At 40.7% G+C, this 22,571-nt stretch overlaps 1 protein-coding gene across 3 annotated transcripts in view; it reads left to right on the forward strand.

Moving 5' to 3' along the window:
• Nucleotides 1-22,571, forward strand: part of nrn1lb (neuritin 1-like b) — a 70,520-nt gene that overhangs the window by 341 nt on the left and 47,608 nt on the right. The window contains exons 1-2 of one of the 3 annotated variants that reach the window (XM_079587954.1): nt 546-746; nt 859-1,046. In XM_079587954.1, coding sequence (XP_079444080.1) covers nt 1,013-1,046 — 34 coding nt within the window. In that variant the 5' untranslated portion in view covers nt 546-746; nt 859-1,012. The other 2 variants (XM_079587955.1, XM_079587953.1) reach the window with 2 other exon arrangements.

The following is a 22,571-nucleotide window of genomic DNA, read 5'->3' on the forward strand; positions in this document are numbered from 1 at the left end:
CTAATAACTAATCTCCTTCTCAGACAGTAACCAACACAAAATATAGGCTACTATTATTATTGCATTCTATTATATTGTATTCTATCTCTACCATAATATATTTCATATGTATCATAATGTTGCTTTTGGGGCCTGATAAAAATGGCAGCTCATGGGGGCTTTAGCTTTTTACAATTTAGGCCTAATCAAGAATTTGTTTTAGGTTCATAGGCAACTGAATATAAAAATCACTGTTGCTTCACAGTGATGGCATCATAGGATAATACCGTGCACTTGTCTTGGCTGTGTATTGCATGGTACTAAATTATTAGGCCTGTACCATTTAATTTACATAGTAGCCTACTTAAATAATTCGAAATTACCATATGTCCAAAACCATGGAAGATGAATACTAGGAAACAGTGGCAGGTTTAGGAACAGAGAAAATGAGAGAGTGGAGTTGATAGTAATGGCTTTATATAAGAGGTACTAATCCGTGTTTATTCTCCTCTCCCCTTAGATTTATGCAATGACATAATCCAAGCATGTCAATCAAATAGAGGCTTGCCCACTGAGTGTGTATTAGAAAGTGCCATGCTGGAATTAAAAAGACAGTCCTACTGGGATTTTTTCCATCTGCTTGTATATTTTGTGTGTGTGTGTGTGTGTGTGTGTGAGAGAGAGAGAGAGAGAGAGAGAGAGAGAGAGAGAGAGAGAGAGAGAGAGAGAGTAATAATCCAAGCCATATCGAACCATTGTCATAGGAGGTATATTCTTCTTTTCTGATATGATGAACGCTGTAGCCGGAAATGATCTTTAATCCAACAGCTTCCCCCCTTTTTTAATAATCAGATTTCACAACCCCCCTTTATCCATCAGGCTCAACAGTTGGCATCAAAGTTGCAGCTCTTCTGTGAAATAGGAAGGTGAATGGGACACCTCAAGGAGGTTTGGATGATTTGTGAAAGTGTGTAAACGTTAAGGCGTTCCAGTGTATGCCGTCTTCAGTTCAAAATTCTGTCTGTTCAACGGAATGCATCTGCTGCTGTTCATTTCATTCTGCCTCAGTGAGTAAAAGTCTATTTTAATTTGTGTTTGTGTGTGTATAATGTTATGTGTCTCACAATTATCATACACTCTTAAAAATAAATGCAGCAATGCCTTAGAAAGAACCATTTAGGGTTCCCCAAATAACCTTTTATTGATTAGTTCTTAAAATAACCTCTCTTTTTTTGTGTGAAGAAGATTATAAATGGTTTAATGACCTTTTTTGCCACTATAAAGAACATTTTGTGCAATGGAAAGTTTATATGGATGTTAAAGGTGAAACAGATTCCAATAAAGAATATGTATTTTTTAACAGTTTAGGCAACAGTGTATATACAGTTTAAAGTATTATTTAATTTAATATTTTATTTTTAAGCATAATGCGTGATTTGAAATTATATTTTATGTAAGATATGATATTTTTGATTTATCCATTTAAAATCATGCATGCTGCTTAAACACATTTTTTTGCCAATGCTTTTCAAATTCTTCTCTTTTTTTAAAATTAATGTAAATTAGTGGCCACGGTCACACATACAGACACCATAAAAAGAATAAGACTTGGACACTTTTTTAAGGCTCAGGAATTGCTTTAGTTTATGTATCTAATGTTACTTAACTTGAATGTATGCATCATTTATATTTCTGTTCAAATAAACATACCAAATGTTTAGAGTTGAGAAATGGGAAAAATGTTGGAGATTTGTCTTTTCGGGCTGTTCTGCAGTGAGATTAAATGTTGTTTTTGCTCTGGGTCTAATCCTCAGATTAATCCATGTGACGTACAGTAACATCTAACAGTATATAGAAGTAGACACTCATGAATATAGATATGACATATATGACACAACAATACACAATATTATTATACAATACAGATTGTTTCAAAACAGCTTTACAGTGATCAACAGGAAAATAACGATTCAATGATGCAAACAGAGTTCATTTTGGCTGTACAGCAGCTCTAAAAGATAACAGTGTCATTGTTCAGCCGAAGTCAGTTCAGTGTTGATTCAGTTCAATTGTAAGTATCATCAATTATTAAATGAGTTCATTTCATCTATAAAGCAGTTCTGCAGAAAACAGTGAAATCATAGTCCAGCTCAGTTCAGTTCTCATCCGTCAGAGCAGTCAAATCAATAATATTGTTGAAAATTTAGTGTCCCCAACTAAGCAAGCCAGAGGTGACAGAATGTAGAGAGAAAAAACTTGGTTGAAACAAGGCTCAGTCTGGGGGCCAGTTCTCTTCTAGCCAATGAATGAACGAACATGGTGTGACTATCATTCAGGCTGCATCACAATCGTAGGAATATTTCATTCACTTCCTTTTGCTTGGATATCGAATTCATCACGCCATAGAGATTAATCTGAGGATTAGACCCAATCAGATGCCTTTATATATGCCAGACTCCAACATTGCAGGCCTGAGGTTTTTTTTTTCTTCAGTGCTTAAGTTCTACCAAAAATTCCTCTTTATCATATCATTAGGGGCCAAGCACTGAAGGTGCGGGCACCTATTGTATCTGTTCCCGTTCTTATTCTTCTTTTTCTTTTTCTTTTTAGGGGCCAAGCACTGAAAGTGCGGAGGCACCTATTGTTTTCGTTCCGGTTCTTATTATTATTATTAGGGGCCAAGCACTGAAGGTGCGGGCACCTATTGTATCTGTTCCCGTTCTTATTCTGCTTCTTTTTCTTTTTCTTTTTCTTTTTCTTTTTTTTCTTCCGACTGGGCGTCTATGGCAGCCTATAGAACCGTTTGCGGGAAACTTATGAAAATTGGCAGAGTGATAGAGGACAGCCTGAACTATCACCATAGCAAATTTGGAGTCTCCAACTTATTCCCTCTAGCGCCATCAGCTGTCCAAAGTTTCACTCATGTTTATGCTAATAACTTTTGAACCACAAGGGCTAGAAACAAAATTCTTTTTTCCTCTGATTCCTGAGCTCATGACGATTCGACTGCACCCTATGACGTCATTTTCCGTCATAATAGTTTTTCCGCCATTTTGAATTTTCTGAAAAACCTACTTTTTCGAACTCCTCCTAGGCCGTTGCTTCGAATTTCACGAAAATTGAACCAGATCATCTCCAGACCTTGACGACCAAAAGTTATGGAATTCAAGTTGATTCGAATTACCGTTCTCGAATACCGCGCAAATAAATTTTACGTAGCGCTTGCGAAAACAGACGTAAGGCCGTATCTCCACAACGCTTTATCGGATTCAGGCCAAATTTGGTACATGTCATCACAAGCATAACCTGAGGCTACATGCTGCGTTTCGGCGCAGCGCCACCTACTGGTCTGGAGATATGAAGAATTTATGTTTTTGCTTATAACTTCTGAACGGTTTGTCCAAAAATCACAAAAGTGGTCTCGTTAGATTCAGGGCGTCGGGCTGAGTTGACTGATATCCAATTTTCCCATATCGGCCATTTTGGCTGTCGGCCATTTTGAATTATGTGCTAAAATGCTGTATTTTATGAACGCATGAACGTATCGTTACGAAACTCAGTATGGGTCATCAGTACAACGCCCTAAAGGTACTCAAAAATTTATGAGACAGCGCCACCTTTTGGTCAAAAGTTATAATGAAATTTCCAAAAATGCTAATAACTTTTGAATAAATTTGCCTATAGTAATGACACTGATCTCAATAGATTCCTTGGGTTATGCTGAAAACATAGATACCAATTTTGCCATAGTCAGTCAAACTTCCTGTCCGCCATCTTTATTTTCTTTTAAAACCTACTTTTTCGAACTCCTCCTAGACCGAAGGTCCGATTTTCACCAAAATCGGTTCGTGTCATCTCCAGACCGTGCCGAGTAAAAGTTATGGATTTCGTGTCGATAGACAAAACCGTTTTTGTATACCGAAGATGCAAAGTTGAGGCATGATGCCAAAATGACTATTCAGGCTTTATATCTGCAATGCCTTGACATATTGACACCAAACTTTATATGTGTCATTGTCACTTCACTCTGACCACATCACATCAGTTTCGTAATTGCGCCACCTATTGGTCGAAAGTGATAATCATATTTTTAGTTATTGTATGTGATTTTTCAACCATTTTGCCAAAATTCATCTTTAAATGTCTTCAATTGCTCCTTGCTGCAGTTGGTCACACACTCCCAGCCACTTTGGCATGTCTTGTCGTCTTGCTTGCGCTTGGCCCCGTAATGGCTGCTTGCAGCTATATTTAGGGGCCAAGCACTGAAGGTGCGGGCACCTATTGTATCTGTTCCCGTACCAAAAATAATTCTTCTTCTTCTTCCGCTCTGGGAGTCTATGGCAGCCCATAGAACCGATCGCGGGAAAGTTGTAATGGTTTGACATTCGGATAGAGGACAGTCCCAACATTAAATACACCAATTTTGGTGTGTCTAAGTCATTCCCTCTAGCGCCACCAACTGTCCAAAGTTTCACTCATGTTTATTCTAATAACTTTTGAACCACAAGGGCTAGAAACAAAATTCTTTTTTCCTCTGATTCCTGACCTCGTGACGATTCGATTGCACCCAATGACGTCATTTTGCGCCATGAAAAGTTTTCCGCCATTTTGAATTTTCCGAAAAAGCTACTTTTTCGAACTCCTCCTAGGCCGTTGCTCCAATTTCCATGAAAATTGAATCAGATCATCTACAGACCATGCCGACAAAAAGTTATGGAATTCAAGTTGATTCGCTTAGCAATTTTCGAAAAAACCCACAAACAAATTTTACGTAGCGCTTGCGAAAACAGACGTAAGGCTGTATCTCCGCAACGCTTTGTTGGATTCAGACCAAATTTGCCACATGTCATCACAAGCATGACTTGAGGCTACATGCTGCGTTTCGGCGCAGCGCCACCTACTGGTCCGGAGATATGAAAAATGGCTATTTTTGCTTATAACTTCTGAACAGTTTGCCCAAAAATCATCAAATTGGTCTCGTTAGATTCAGGCCAACATGCTGAGTCGACTGATATCCAATTTTACCATGTCGGCCATTTTGGCTGTCGGCCATTTTGAATTTTGTGCTAAAATGCTGTATTTTAAGAACGCATGAATGGATTGTTACGAAACATGGTATGGGTCATCAGCACGATGCCCTGAAGGAGCGTGAGAAGTTTCGAAACAGCGCCACCTTGTGGTCAAAAGTTATAACAACATTTCCAAAAAGGCTAATAACCTTTGAATACATCTGCCTATTGAAATGCCACTGGTCTCAATAGATTCGCTGGGTCACGCTGAGAACATAGATACCAAGTTTGCCATATTTGGCCGAACTTCCTGTCCGCCATCTTGATTTTCAGTCAAAACCTACTTTGTCGAACTCCTCCTAGACCGTTTGTCCGATTTTCACCAAAATCGAATCGTATCATCTCCACACTGTACCGACAAAAAGTTATGGAATTCGTGTTGATTCGTCAAACCGTTCTCAAATACCGCGCAAACAAATTTTACGTTGTGCTACAGCTACAGATTTAGTGCAAAAGTACTACATCGCCCATAACTCCTAGAGTCCGTTTGTCCTAGACTCAAGTGTCTCACACCACTGTGATCCCTGGCTCAAGGCGGACAAAATGGCTATCTCCAATTTCGATTTAGGCCAGAAAAATTTTCTGCTATGTCGAATTTTGTCCGAAACCTACTTTTGCAAACTAGTCCTAGGTTTTTCACCAGATCGGAACCAAACCAGTCTAGGACATTTCTCTGGACTCTCTAGATCAATAAATATCGAAAAAAAAGTTGAACTTTTGCATTTGGGTGGCTGTAACAGGGTCATTTAGAAAAGGGGCGTGGCAAAATACACTAAAAAGCCTATAAATCCCATATGAAAATTCAGAACTTCACCAAAATTGATGAGCATATGTGTCAGAACATGGTGAGGAAGCATGCAGAGTTTCATGGAGATCGGACCATAGGTGGCGCTGTAACTGGCAAAAAGCCTTCAATCTTATTAGGGGTTCAAGCATGAAATGCTGAAACCCTATTGTAATTAAGGATTCGTAAAACGCATCGTGCAGGCCAAACCGTAAGGCCTAGAGACGTGAAACCTGGCCAGATGGTAGGCCTCAATTTGGGGACAACCTATCAGAGTATGACCCCGAATGGCCCATAGGTGGCGCTACAGCAACCAAAAGTTCAAAATTGATCATAGGTCTTAGACCGTTTGTCCCAGGATCAAGTGCCCCAAATCGTTGGAATCCTTGGCTCAAGGCGGACAAAATGGCCATCTCCGATTTCGATTTAGGCCAGAAAAAATTTCTGCTATGTCGAATTTTGTCCAAAACCTACTTTTGCGAACTAGTCCCTGGTTTTTCGCCCGACCGGAGCCAAACCAGTCTAGGACATTTCTCTGGACTCTCTCGATCAATAGTTTTTGAAAAAAAGTAGAATTTTTGCATTTGGTTGGCTATAACAGGGTCATTTGGAAAATGGGCGGGGCAAAATACAGTCAAAAGCCTATAAATCCTAAACAAAAACTCAGAACATCACGAAAATCGCTGAGCATATGTGTCATGACATGGTGAACAAGCGTGCCGAGTTTCATGCAGATCGGACCATAGGTGGCACTATAAATGGCAAAAAGGTTCCCTTATTATTAGGGGCCAAGCACTGAAGGTGCGGGCACCTATTGTATCTGTTCCCGTACCAAAAATAATTCTTCTTCTTCTTCCGCTCTGGGAGTCTATGGCAGCCCATAGAACCGATCGCGGGAAAGTTGTAATGGTTTGACATTCGGATAGAGGACAGTCCCAACATTAAATACACCAATTTTGGTGTGTCTAAGTCATTCCCTCTAGCGCCACCAACTGTCCAAAGTTTCACTCATGTTTATTCTAATAACTTTTGAACCACAAGGGCTAGAAACAAAATTCTTTTTTCCTCTGATTCCTGACCTCGTGACGATTCGATTGCACCCAATGACGTCATTTTGCGCCATGAAAAGTTTTCCGCCATTTTGAATTTTCCGAAAAAGCTACTTTTTCGAACTCCTCCTAGGCCGTTGCTCCAATTTCCATGAAAATTGAATCAGATCATCTACAGACCATGCCGACAAAAAGTTATGGAATTCAAGTTGATTCGCTTAGCAATTTTCGAAAAAACCCACAAACAAATTTTACGTAGCGCTTGCGAAAACAGACGTAAGGCTGTATCTCCGCAACGCTTTGTTGGATTCAGACCAAATTTGCCACATGTCATCACAAGCATGACTTGAGGCTACATGCTGCGTTTCGGCGCAGCGCCACCTACTGGTCCGGAGATATGAAAAATGGCTATTTTTGCTTATAACTTCTGAACAGTTTGCCCAAAAATCATCAAATTGGTCTCGTTAGATTCAGGCCAACATGTTGAGTCGACTGATATCCAATTTTACCATGTCGGCCATTTTGGCTGTCGGCCATTTTGAATTTTGTGCTAAAATGCTGTATTTTAAGAACGCATGAATGGATTGTTACGAAACATGGTATGGGTCATCAGCACGATGCCCTGAAGGAGCGTGAGAAGTTTCGAAACAGCGCCACCTTGTGGTCAAAAGTTATAACAACATTTCCAAAAAGGCTAATAACCTTTGAATACATCTGCCTATTGAAATGCCACTGGTCTCAATAGATTCGCTGGGTCACGCTGAGAACATAGATACCAAGTTTGCCATATTTGGCCGAACTTCCTGTCCGCCATCTTGATTTTCAGTCAAAACCTACTTTGTCGAACTCCTCCTAGACCGTTTGTCCGATTTTCACCAAAATCGAATCGTATCATCTCCACACTGTACCGACAAAAAGTTATGGAATTCGTGTTGATTCGTCAAACCGTTCTCAAATACCGCGCAAACAAATTTTACGTTGTGCTACAGCTACAGATTTAGTGCAAAAGTACTACATCGCCCATAACTCCTAGAGTCCGTTTGTCCTAGACTCAAGTGTCTCACACCACTGTGATCCCTGGCTCAAGGCGGACAAAATGGCTATCTCCAATTTCGATTTAGGCCAGAAAAATTTTCTGCTATGTCGAATTTTGTCCGAAACCTACTTTTGCAAACTAGTCCTAGGTTTTTCACCAGATCGGAACCAAACCAGTCTAGGACATTTCTCTGGACTCTCTAGATCAATAAATATCGAAAAAAAAGTTGAACTTTTGCATTTGGGTGGCTGTAACAGGGTCATTTAGAAAAGGGGCGTGGCAAAATACACTAAAAAGCCTATAAATCCCATATGAAAATTCAGAACTTCACCAAAATTGATGAGCATATGTGTCAGAACATGGTGAGGAAGCATGCAGAGTTTCATGGAGATCGGACCATAGGTGGCGCTGTAACTGGCAAAAAGCCTTCAATCTTATTAGGGGTTCAAGCATGAAATGCTGAAACCCTATTGTAATTAAGGATTCGTAAAACGCATCGTGCAGGCCAAACCGTAAGGCCTAGAGACGTGAAACCTGGCCAGATGGTAGGCCTCAATTTGGGGACAACCTATCAGAGTATGACCCCGAATGGCCCATAGGTGGCGCTACAGCAACCAAAAGTTCAAAATTGATCATAGCTCTTAGACCGTTTGTCCCAGGATCAAGTGCCCCAAATCGTTGGAATCCTTGGCTCAAGGCGGACAAAATGGCCATCTCCGATTTCGATTTAGGCCAGAAAAAATTTCTGCTATGTCGAATTTTGTCCAAAACCTACTTTTGCGAACTAGTCCCTGGTTTTTCGCCCGACCGGAGCCAAACCAGTCTAGGACATTTCTCTGGACTCTCTCGATCAATAGTTTTTGAAAAAAAGTAGAATTTTTGCATTTGGTTGGCTATAACAGGGTCATTTGGAAAATGGGCGGGGCAAAATACAGTCAAAAGCCTATAAATCCTAAACAAAAACTCAGAACATCACGAAAATCGCTGAGCATATGTGTCATGACATGGTGAACAAGCGTGCCGAGTTTCATGCAGATCGGACCATAGGTGGCACTATAAATGGCAAAAAGGTTCCCTTATTATTAGGGGCCAAGCACTGAAGGTGCGGGCACCTATTGTATCTGTTCCCGTACCAAAAATAATTCTTCTTCTTCTTCCGCTCTGGGAGTCTATGGCAGCCCATAGAACCGATCGCGGGAAAGTTGTAATGGTTTGACATTCGGATAGAGGACAGTCCCAACATTAAATACACCAATTTTGGTGTGTCTAAGTCATTCCCTCTAGCGCCACCAACTGTCCAAAGTTTCACTCATGTTTATTCTAATAACTTTTGAACCACAAGGGCTAGAAACAAAATTCTTTTTTCCTCTGATTTCTGACCTCGTGACGATTCGATTGCACCCAATGACGTCATTTTGCGCCATGAAAAGTTTTCCGCCATTTTGAATTTTCCGAAAAAGCTACTTTTTCGAACTCCTCCTAGGCCGTTGCTCCAATTTCCATGAAAATTGAATCAGATCATCTACAGACCATGCCGACAAAAAGTTATGGAATTCAAGTTGATTCGAATTACCGTTCTCGAATACCGCGCAAATAAATTTTACGTAGCGCTTGCAAAAACAGACGTAAGGCCGTATCTCCACAACGCTTTATCGGATTCAGACCAAATTTGGTACATGTCATCACAAGCATGACCTGAGGCTACATGCTGCGTTTCGGCGCAGCGCCACCTACTGGTCCGGAGATATGAAGAATTTATATTTTTGCTTATAACTTCTGAACGGTTTGTCCAAAAATCATAAAAGTGGTCTCGATAGATTCAGGGCGTCATTTTGAGTTGACTGATATCCAATTTGTCCATATCGGCCATTTTGGCTGTCGGCCATTTTGAATTATGTGCTAAAATGCTGTATTTTATGAACGCATGAACGTATCGTTACGAAACTCAGTATGGGTCATCAGTACAACGCCCTAAAAGTACTCAAAAATTTATGAGACAGCGCCACCTTTTGGTCAAAAGTTATAATGAAATTTCCAAAAATGCTAATAACTTTTGAATAAATTTGCCTATAGTAATGACACTGATCTCAATAGATTCCTTGGGTTATGCTGAAAACATAGATACCAATTTTGCCATAGTCAGCCAAACTTCCTGTCCGCCATCTTTATTTTCTTTTAAAACCTACTTTTTCAAACTCCTCCTAGACCGAACGTCCGATTTTCACCAAAATTGGATCGTGTCATCTCCAGACCGTGCCGAGTAAAAGTTATGGATTTCGTGTCGATAGACAAAACCGTTTTCGTATACCGCAGTGGCAAAGTTGAGGCATGATGCCAAAATGACTATTCAGGCTTTATATCTGCAATGCCTTGACATATTGACACCAAACTTTGTATGTGTCATTGTCACTTCACTCTGACCACATCACATCAGTTTCGTAACTGCGCCACCTATTGGTCGAAAGTGATAATCATATTTTTAGTTATTGTGTGTGATTTTTCAACCATTTTGCCCAAATTCATCTTCAAATGTCTTTAATTGCTCCTTGCTGCAGTGGGTCTCACACTCCCAGCCACTTTGGCATGTCTTGTCGTCTTGCTTGCGCTTGGCCCCGGTGATTGCTGCTTGCAGCTATATTTATTATTAGGGGCCAAGCACTGAAGGTGCGGGCACCTATTGTATCTGTTCCGGTTCTTCTTCTTCTTCTTTTTCTTTTTCTTTTTCTTTTTCCGACTGGGCGTCTATGGCAGCCTATAGAACCGTTTGCGGGAAACTTATGAAAATTGGCACAGTGATAGAGGACAGCCTGAACTATCACCATAGCAAATTTGGAGTCTCCAACTCATTCCCTCTAGCGCCACCAGCTGTCCAAAGTCTCACTCATGTTTATGCTAATAACTTTTAAACCACAAGGGCTAGAAACAAAATTCTTTTTTCCTCTGATTCCTGAGCTCACGACGATTCGACTGCACCCTATGACGTCATTTTCCGTCATAATAGTTTTCCCGCCATTTTGAATTTTCCGAAAAACCTACTTTTTCGAACTCCTCCTAGGCCGTTGCTCCGAATTTCATGAAAAATGAACCAGATCATCTCCAGACCTTGACGACCAAAAGTTATGGAATTCAAGTTGATTCGAATTACCGTTCTTGAATACCGCGCAAATAAATTTTACGTAGCGCTTGCGAAAACAGACGTAAGGCCGTATCTCCACAACGCTTTATCGGATTCAGACCAAATTTGGTACATGTCATCACAAGCATGACCTGAGGCTACATGCTGCGTTTCGGCGCAGCGCCACCTACTGGTCCGGAGATATGAAGAATTTATGTTTTTGCTTATAACTTCTGAACGGTTTGTCCAAAAATCACAAAAGTGGTCTCGTTAGATTCAGGGCGTCGTGCTGAGTTGACTGATATCCAATTTTTACATATCAGCCATTTTGGCTGTCGGCCATTTTGAATTATGTGCTAAAATGCTGTATTTTATGAACGCATGAACGTATCGTTACGAAACTCAGTATGGGTCATCAGTACAACGCCCTAAAGGTACTCAAAAATTTATGGGACAGCGCCACCTTTTGGTCAAAAGTTATAATGAAATTTCCAAAAATGCTAATAACTTTTGAATAAATTTGCCTATAGTAATGACACTGATCTCAATAGATTCCTTGGGTTATGCTGAAAACATAGATACTCATTTTGCCATAGTCAGCCAAACTTCCTGTCCGCCATCTTTATTTTCTTTTTAAACCTACTTTTTCGAACTCCTCCTAGACCGAACGTCCGATTTTCACCAAAATCGGATCGTGTCATCTTCAGACTGTGCCGAGTAAAAGTTATGGATTTCGTGTCGATAGACGAAACCGTTTTCGTATACCGCAGTGGCAAAGTTGAGGCATGATGCCAAAATGACTATTCAGGCTTTATATCTGCAATGCCTTGACATATTGACACCAAACTTTGTAAGTGTCATTGTCACTTACCTCTGACCACATCACATCAGTTTCGTAATTGCGCCACCTATTGGTCGAAAGTGATAATCATATTTTTAGTTATTGTATGTGATTTTCAACCATTTTGCCAAAATTCATCTTCAAATGTCTTTAATTGCTCCTTGCTGCAGTTTGTTTCACACTTTCAGCCACGTAGGCATATCTCGTCGTCTGCTTTTGCGCTTGGCCCCGTAATGGCTGCTTGCAGCTATATTTAGGGGCCAAGCACTGAAGGTGCGGGCACCTATTGTATCTGTTCCCGTACCAAAAATAATTCTTCTTCTTCTTCCGCTCTGGGAGTCTATGGCAGCCCATAGAACCGATCGCGGGAAAGTTGTAATGGTTTGACATTCGGATAGAGGACAGTCCCAACATTAAATACACCAATTTTGGTGTGTCTAAGTCATTCCCTCTAGCGCCACCAACTGTCCAAAGTTTCACTCATGTTTATTCTAATAACTTTTGAACCACAAGGGCTAGAATCAAAATTCTTTTTTCCTCTGATTCCTGAGCTCACGACGATTCGATTGCACCCTATGACGTCATTTTCCGTCATAATAGTTTTCCCGCCATTTTGAATTTTCCAAAAAACCTACTTTTTCGAACTCCTCCTAGGCCGTTGCTCCGAATTTCACGAAAATTGAACCAGATCAACTCCAGACCATGACGACAAAAAGTTATGGAATTCAAGTTGATTCGAATTACCGTTCTCGAATACCGCGCAAATAAATTTTACGTAGCGCTTGCAAAAACAGACGTAAGGCCGTATCTCCACAACGCTTTATCGGATTCAGACCAAATTTGGTACATGTCATCACAAGCATGACCTGAGGCTACATGCTGCGTTTCGGCGCAGCGCCACCTACTGGTCCGGAGATATGAAGAATTTATATTTTTGCTTATAACTTCTGAACGGTTTGTCCAAAAATCACAAAAGTGGTCTCGTTAGATTCAGGGCATCGTGCTGAGTCGACTGATATCCAATTTTCCCATATCGGCCATTTTGGCTGTCGGCCATTTTGAATTATGTGCTAAAATGCTGTATTTTATGAACGCATGAACGTATCGTTACGAAACTCAGTATGGGTCATCAGTACAACGCCCTAAAAGTACTCAAAAATTTATGAGACAGCGCCACCTTTTGGTCAAAAGTTATAATGAAATTTCCAAAAATGCTAATAACTTTTGAATAAATTTGCCTATAGTAATGACACTGATCTCAATAGATTCCTTGGGTTATGCTGAAAACATAGATACCAATTTTGCCATAGTCAATCAAAGTTCCTGTCCGCCATCTTTATTTTCTTTTAAAACCTACTTTTTCGAACTCCTCCTAGACCGAACGTCCGATTTTCACCAAAATCGGATCGTGTCATCTCCAGACTGTGCCGAGTAAAAGTTATGGATTTCGTGTCGATAGACAAAACCGTTTTCGTATACCGCAGTGGCAAAGTTGAGGCATGATGCCAAAATGACTATTCAGGCTTTATATCTGCAATGCCTTGACATATTGACACCAAACTTTGTATGTGTCATTGTCACTTCACTCTGACCACATCACATCAGTTTCGTAACTGCGCCACCTATTGGTCGAAAGTGATAATCATATTTTTAGTTATTGTATGTGATTTTTCAACCATTTTGCCAAAATTCATCTTCAAATGTCTTTAATTGCTCCTTGCTGCAGTGGGTCTCACACTCCCAGCCACTTTGGCATGTCTTGTCGTCTTGCTTGCGCTTGGCCCCGGTGATTGCTGCTTGCAGCTATATTTCTTCTTTTTCTTCTTCCGACTGGGCGTCTATGGCAGCCTATAGAACCGTTTGCGGGAAACTTATACAAATTGGCACAGTGATAGACGACAGCCTGAACTATCACCATAGCAAATTTGGAGTCTCCAACTCATTCCCTCTAGCGCCACCAGCTGTCCAAAGTTTCACTCATGTTTATGCTAATAACTTTTGAACCACAAGGGCTAGAAACAAAATTCTTTTTTCCTCTGATTCCTGAGCTCATGACGATTCGATTGCACCCTATGACGTCATTTTCCGTCACAATAGTTTTCCCGCCATTTTGAATTTTCCGAAAAACCTACTTTTTCGAACTCCTCCTAGGCCGTTGCTCCGAATTTCACGAAAATTGAACCAGATCAACTCCAGACCATGACGACAAAAAGTTATGGAATTCAAGTTGATTCGAATTACTGTTCTCGAATACCGCGCAAATAAATTTTACGTAGCGCTTGCAAAAACAGACGTAAGGCCGTATCTCCACAACGCTTTATCGGATTCAGACCAAATTTGGTACATGTCATCACAAGCATGACCTGAGGCTACATGCTGCGTTTCGGCGCAGCGCCACCTACTGGTCCGGAGATATGAAGAATTTATGTTTTTGCTTATAACTTCTGAACGGTTTGTCCAAAAATCACAAAAGTGGTCTCGTTAGATTCAGGGCGTCGTGCTGAGTTGACTGATATCCAATTTTCCCATATCGGCCATTTTGGCTGTCGGCCATTTTGAATTATGTGCTAAAATGCTGTATTTTATGAACGCATGAACGTATCGTTACGAAACTCAGTATGGGTCATCAGTACAACGCCCTAAAAGTACTCAAAAAATTATGAGACAGCGCCACCTTTTGGTCAAAAGTTATAATGAAATTTCCAAAAATGCTAATAACTTTTGAATAAATTTGCCTATAGTAATGACACTGATCTCAATAGATTCCTTGGGTTATGCTGAAAACATAGATACCAATTTTGCCATAGTCAATCAAAGTTCCTGTCCGCCATCTTTATTTTCTTTTAAAACCTACTTTTTCGAACTCCTCCTAGACCGAACGTCCGATTTTCACCAAAATCGGATCGTGTCATCTCCAGACTGTGCCGAGTAAAAGTTATGGATTTCGTGTCGATAGACAAAACCGTTTTCGTATACCGCAGTGGCAAAGTTGAGGCATGATGCCAAAATGACTATTCAGGCTTTATATCTGCAATGCCTTGACATATTGACACCAAACTTTGTATGTGTCATTGTCACTTCACTCTGACCACATCACATCAGTTTCGTAACTGCGCCACCTATTGGTCGAAAGAGATAATCATATTTTTAGTTATTGTATGTGATTTTTCAACCATTTTGCCAAAATTCATCTTCAAATGTCTTTAATTGCTCCTTGCTGCAGTGGGTCTCACACTCCCAGCCACTTTGGCATGTCTTGTCGTCTTGTTCTTCTTTTTCTTTTTCTTTTTTTTCTTTTTCTTCCGACTGGGCGTCTATGGCAGCCTATAGAACCGTTTGCGGGAAACTTATACAAATTGGCACAGTGATAGAGGACAGCCTGAACTATCACCATAGCAAATTTGGAGTCTCCAACTCATTCCCTCTAGCGCCACCAGCTGTCCAAAGTTTCACTCATGTTTATGCTAATAACTTTTGAATCACAAGGGCTAGAAACAACATTCTTTTTTCCTCTGATTCCTGAGCTCACGACGATTCGACTGCACCCTATGACGTCATTTTCCGTCATAATAGTTTTCCCGCCATTTTGAATTTTCCGAAAAACCTACTTTTTCGAACTCCTCCTAGGCCGTTGCTCCGAATTTCACGAAAAATGAACCAGATCATCTCCAGACTATGACGACCAAAAGTTATGGAATTCAAGTTGATTCGAATTACCGTTCTCGAATACCGCGCAAATAAATTTTACGTAGCGCTTGCAAAAACAGACGTAAGGCCGTATCTCCACAACGCTTTATCGGATTCAGACCAAATTTGGTACATGTCGTCACAAGCATGACCTGAGGTTACTTGCTGCGTTTCGGCGCAGCGCCACCTACTGGTCCGGAGATATGAATAATTTATGTTTTTGCTTATAACTTCTGAACGGTTTGTCCAAAAATCACAAAAGTGGTCTCGTTAGATTCAGGGCGTCGTGCTGAGTTGACTGATATTCAATTTTCCCATATCGGCCATTTTGGCTGTCGGCCATTTTGAATTATGTGCTAAAATGCTGTATTTTATGAACGCATGAACGTATCGTTACGAAACTCAGTATGGGTCATCAGTACAACGCCCTAAAGGTACTCAAAAATTTATGAGACAGCGCCACCTTTTGGTCAAAAGTTATAATGAAATTTCCAAAAATGCTAATAACTTTTGAATAAATTTGCCTATAGTAATGACACTGATCTCAATAGATTCCTTGGGTTATGCTGAAAACATAGATACCAATTTTGCCATAGTCAATCAAAGTTCCTGTCCGCCATCTTTATTTTCTTTTAAAACCTACTTTTTCGAACTCCTCCTAGACCGAACGTCCGATTTTCACCAAAATCGGATCGTGTCATCTCCAGACTGTGCCGAGTAAAAGTTATGGATTTCGTGTCGATAGACAAAACCGTTTTCGTATACCGCAGTGGCAAAGTTGAGGCATGATGCCAAAATGACTATTCAGGCTTTATATCTGCAATGCCTTGACATATTGACACCAAACTTTGTATGTGTCATTGTCACTTCACTCTGACCACATCACATCAGTTTCGTAACTGCGCCACCTATTGGTCGAAAGTGATAATCATATTTTTAGTTATTGTATGTGATTTTTCAACCATTTTGCCAAAATTCATCTTCAAATGTCTTTAATTGCTCCTTGCTGCAGTGGGTCTCACACTCCCAGCCACTTTGGCATGTCTTGTCGTCTTGCTTGCGCTTGGCCCCGGTGATTGCTGCTTGTTAGGGGCCAAGCACTGAAGGTGCGGGCACCTATTGTATCTGTTCCCGTTCTTATTAGGGGCCAAGCACTGAAGGTGCGGGCACCTATTGTATCTGTTCCCGTTCTTATTCTTCTTCTTTTTTTTCTTTTTTTTCTTCCGACTGGGCGTCTATGGCAGCCTATAGAACCGTTTGCGGGAAACTTATGAAAATTGGCACAGTGATAGAGGACAGCCTGCACTATCACCATAGCAAATTTGGAGTCTCCAACTCATTCCCTCTAGCGCCACCAGCTGTTCAAAGTTTCACTCATGTTTATGCTAATAACTTTTGAACCACAAGGGCTAGAAACAAAATTCTTTTTTCCTCTGATTCCTGAGCTCATGACGATTCGATTGCACCATATGGCTTCATTTTCCGTCATAATAGTTTTCCTGCCATTTTGAATTTTCCGAAAAACGTACTTTTTCGAACTCCTCCTAGGCCGTTGCTCCGAATTTCACGAAAAATGAACCAGATCATCTCCAGACCTTGACGACCAAAAGTTATGGAATTCAAGTTGATTCGAATTACCGTTCTCGAATACCGCGCAAATAAATTTTACGTAGCGCTTGCGAAAACAGACGTAAGGCCGTATCTCCACAACGCTTTATCGGATTCAGACCAAATTTGGTACATGTCATCACAAGCATGACCTGAGGCTACATGCTGCGTTTCGGCGCAGCGCCACCTACTGGTCCGGAGATATGAAGAATTTATGTTTTTGCTTATAACTTCTGAACGGTTTGTCCAAAAATCACATAAGTGGTCTCGTTAGATTCAGGGCGTCGTGCTGAGTTGACTGATATCCAATTTTCCCATATCGGCCATTTTGGCTGTCGGCCATTTTGAATTATGTGCTAAAATGCTGTATTTTATGAACACATGAACGTATCGTTACGAAACTCAGTATGAGTCATCAGTACAACGCCCTTAAGGTACTCAAAAATTTATGAGACAGCGCCACCTTTTGGTCAAAAGTTATAATGAAATTTCCAAAAATGCTAATAACTTTTGAATAAATTTGCCTATAGCAATGACACTGGTCTCAATAGATTCCTTGGGTCATGCTGAAAACATAGATACCAATTTTGCCATAGTCAGCCAAACTTCCTGTCCGCCATCTTTATTTTCTTTTAAAACCTACTTTTTCGAACTCCTCCTAGACCGAACGTCCGATTTTCACCAAAATCGGATCGTGTCATCTCCAGTCCGTGCCAAGTAAAAGTTATGGATTTCGTGTCGATAGACGAAACCGTTTTTGTATACCGCAGTGGCAAAGTTGAGGCATGATGCCAAAATGACTATTCAGGCTTTATATCTGCAATGCCTTGACATATTGACACCAAACTTTGTATGTGTCATTGTCACTTCACTCTGACCACATCACATCAGTTTCGTAACTGCGCCACCTATTGGTCGTAAGTAATAATCATATTTTTAGTTATTGTATGTGATTTTTCAACCATTTTGCCAAAATTCATCTTCAAATGTCTTTAATTGCTCCTTGCTGCAGTTTGTCTCACACTTTCAGCCATGTAGGCATATCTCGTCGTCTGCTTTTGCGCTTGGCCCCGTAATGGCTGCTTGCAGCTATATTTCTTCTTTTCCTTCTTCCGACTGGGCGTCTATGGCAGCCTATAGAACCGTTTGCGGGAAACTTATGAAAATTGGCACAGTGATAGAGGACAGCCTGAACTATCACCATAGCAAATTTGGAGTCTCCAACTCATTCCCTCTAGCGCCACCAGCTGTCCAAAGTTTCACTCATGTTTATGCCAATAACTTTTGAACCACAAGGGCTAGAAACAAAATTCTTTTTTCCTCTGATTCCTGAGCTCATGACGATTCGACTGCACCCTATGACGTCAGTTTCCGTCATTATAGTTTTCCCGCCATTTTGAATTTTCCAAAAAACCTACTTTTTCGAACTCCTCCTAGGCCGTTGCTCCGAATTTCACGAAAATTGAACCAGATCAACTCCAGACCATGACGACAAAAAGTTATGGAATTCAAGTTGATTCGAATTACCGTTCTCGAATACCGCGCAAATAAATTTTACGTAGCGCTTGCAAAAACAGACGTAAGGCCGTATCTCCACAACGCTTTATCGGATTCAGACCAAATTTGGTACATGTCATCACAAGCATGACCTGAGGCTACATGCTGCGTTTCGGCGCAGCGCCACCTACTGGTCCGGAGATATGAAGAATTTATATTTTTGCTTATAACTTCTGAACGGTTTGTCCAAAAATCACAAAAGTGGTCTCGTTAGATTCAGGGCATCGTGCTGAGTCGACTGATATCCAATTTTCCCATATCGGCCATTTTGGCTGTCGGCCATTTTGAATTATGTGCTAAAATGCTGTATTTTATGAACGCATGAACGTATCGTTACGAAACTCAGTATGGGTCATCAGTACAACGCCCTAAAAGTACTCAAAAATTTATGGGACAGCGCCACCTTTTGGTCAAAAGTTATAATGAAATTTCCAAAAATGCTAATAACTTTTGAATAAATTTGCCTATAGTAATGACACTGATCTCAATAGATTCCTTGGGTTATGCTGAAAACATAGATACTCATTTTGCCATAGTCAGCCAAACTTCCTGTCCGCCATCTTTATTTTCTTTTTAAACCTACTTTTTCGAACTCCTCCTAGACCGAACGTCCGATTTTCACCAAAATCGGATCGTGTCATCTTCAGACTGTGCCGAGTAAAAGTTATGGATTTCGTGTCGATAGACGAAACCGTTTTCGTATACCGCAGTGGCAAAGTTGAGGCATGATGCCAAAATGACTATTCAGGCTTTATATCTGCAATGCCTTGACATATTGACACCAAACTTTGTAAGTGTCATTGTCACTTACCTCTGACCACATCACATCAGTTTCGTAATTGCGCCACCTATTGGTCGAAAGTGATAATCATATTTTTAGTTATTGTATGTGATTTTCAACCATTTTGCCAAAATTCATCTTCAAATGTCTTTAATTGCTCCTTGCTGCAGTTTGTTTCACACTTTCAGCCACGTAGGCATATCTCGTCGTCTGCTTTTGCGCTTGGCCCCGTAATGGCTGCTTGCAGCTATATTTAGGGGCCAAGCACTGAAGGTGCGGGCACCTATTGTATCTGTTCCCGTACCAAAAATAATTCTTCTTCTTCTTCCGCTCTGGGAGTCTATGGCAGCCCATAGAACCGATCGCGGGAAAGTTGTAATGGTTTGACATTCGGATAGAGGACAGTCCCAACATTAAATACACCAATTTTGGTGTGTCTAAGTCATTCCCTCTAGCGCCACCAACTGTCCAAAGTTTCACTCATGTTTATTCTAATAACTTTTGAACCACAAGGGCTAGAATCAAAATTCTTTTTTCCTCTGATTCCTGAGCTCACGACGATTCGATTGCACCCTATGACGTCATTTTCCGTCATAATAGTTTTCCCGCCATTTTGAATTTTCCAAAAAACCTACTTTTTCGAACTCCTCCTAGGCCGTTGCTCCGAATTTCACGAAAATTGAACCAGATCAACTCCAGACCATGACGACAAAAAGTTATGGAATTCAAGTTGATTCGAATTACCGTTCTCGAATACCGCGCAAATAAATTTTACGTAGCGCTTGCAAAAACAGACGTAAGGCCGTATCTCCACAACGCTTTATCGGATTCAGACCAAATTTGGTACATGTCATCACAAGCATGACCTGAGGCTACATGCTGCGTTTCGGCGCAGCGCCACCTACTGGTCCGGAGATATGAAGAATTTATATTTTTGCTTATAACTTCTGAACGGTTTGTCCAAAAATCACAAAAGTGGTCTCGTTAGATTCAGGGCATCGTGCTGAGTCGACTGATATCCAATTTTCCCATATCGGCCATTTTGGCTGTCGGCCATTTTGAATTATGTGCTAAAATGCTGTATTTTATGAACGCATGAACGTATCGTTACGAAACTCAGTATGGGTCATCAGTACAACGCCCTAAAAGTACTCAAAAATTTATGAGACAGCGCCACCTTTTGGTCAAAAGTTATAATGAAATTTCCAAAAATGCTAATAACTTTTGAATAAATTTGCCTATAGTAATGACACTGATCTCAATAGATTCCTTGGGTTATGCTGAAAACATAGATACCAATTTTGCCATAGTCAATCAAAGTTCCTGTCCGCCATCTTTATTTTCTTTTAAAACCTACTTTTTCGAACTCCTCCTAGACCGAACGTCCGATTTTCACCAAAATCGGATCGTGTCATCTCCAGACTGTGCCGAGTAAAAGTTATGGATTTCGTGTCGATAGACAAAACCGTTTTCGTATACCGCAGTGGCAAAGTTGAGGCATGATGCCAAAATGACTATTCAGGCTTTATATCTGCAATGCCTTGACATATTGACACCAAACTTTGTATGTGTCATTGTCACTTCACTCTGACCACATCACATCAGTTTCGTAACTGCGCCACCTATTGGTCGAAAGTGATAATCATATTTTTAGTTATTGTATGTGATTTTTCAACCATTTTGCCAAAATTCATCTTCAAATGTCTTTAATTGCTCCTTGCTGCAGTGGGTCTCACACTCCCAGCCACTTTGGCATGTCTTGTCGTCTTGCTTGCGCTTGGCCCCGGTGATTGCTGCTTGCAGCTATATTTCTTCTTTTTCTTCTTCCGACTGGGCGTCTATGGCAGCCTATAGAACCGTTTGCGGGAAACTTATACAAATTGGCACAGTGATAGACGACAGCCTGAACTATCACCATAGCAAATTTGGAGTCTCCAACTCATTCCCTCTAGCGCCACCAGCTGTCCAAAGTTTCACTCATGTTTATGCTAATAACTTTTGAACCACAAGGGCTAGAAACAAAATTCTTTTTTCCTCTGATTCCTGAGCTCATGACGATTCGATTGCACCCTATGACGTCATTTTCCGTCATAATAGTTTTCCCGCCATTTTGAATTTTCCAAAAAACCTACTTTTTCGAACTCCTCCTAGGCCGTTGCTCCGAATTTCACGAAAATTGAACCAGATCAACTCCAGACCATGACGACAAAAAGTTATGGAATTCAAGTTGATTCGAATTACCGTTCTCGAATACCGCGCAAATAAATTTTACGTAGCGCTTGCAAAAACAGACGTAAGGCCGTATCTCCACAACGCTTTATCGGATTCAGACCAAATTTGGTACATGTCATCACAAGCATGACCTGAGGCTACATGCTGCGTTTCGGCGCAGCGCCACCTACTGGTCCGGAGATATGAAGAATTTATATTTTTGCTTATAACTTCTGAACGGTTTGTCCAAAAATCACAAAAGTGGTCTCGTTAGATTCAGGGCATCGTGCTGAGTCGACTGATATCCAATTTTCCCATATCGGCCATTTTGGCTGTCGGCCATTTTGAATTATGTGCTAAAATGCTGTATTTTATGAACGCATGAACGTATCGTTACGAAACTCAGTATGGGTCATCAGTACAACGCCCTAAAAGTACTCAAAAATTTATGAGACAGCGCCACCTTTTGGTCAAAAGTTATAATGAAATTTCCAAAAATGCTAATAACTTTTGAATAAATTTGCCTATAGTAATGACACTGATCTCAATAGATTCCTTGGGTTATGCTGAAAACATAGATACCAATTTTGCCATAGTCAATCAAAGTTCCTGTCCGCCATCTTTATTTTCTTTTAAAACCTACTTTTTCGAACTCCTCCTAGACCGAACGTCCGATTTTCACCAAAATCGGATCGTGTCATCTCCAGACTGTGCCGAGTAAAAGTTATGGATTTCGTGTCGATAGACAAAACCGTTTTCGTATACCGCAGTGGCAAAGTTGAGGCATGATGCCAAAATGACTATTCAGGCTTTATATCTGCAATGCCTTGACATATTGACACCAAACTTTGTAT

The sequence above is a fragment of the Phoxinus phoxinus genome (genome assembly GCF_949152265.1).
Source record: "Phoxinus phoxinus genome assembly, chromosome: 2".
Classification (NCBI taxonomy): Eukaryota; Metazoa; Chordata; class Actinopteri; order Cypriniformes; family Leuciscidae; genus Phoxinus; species Phoxinus phoxinus.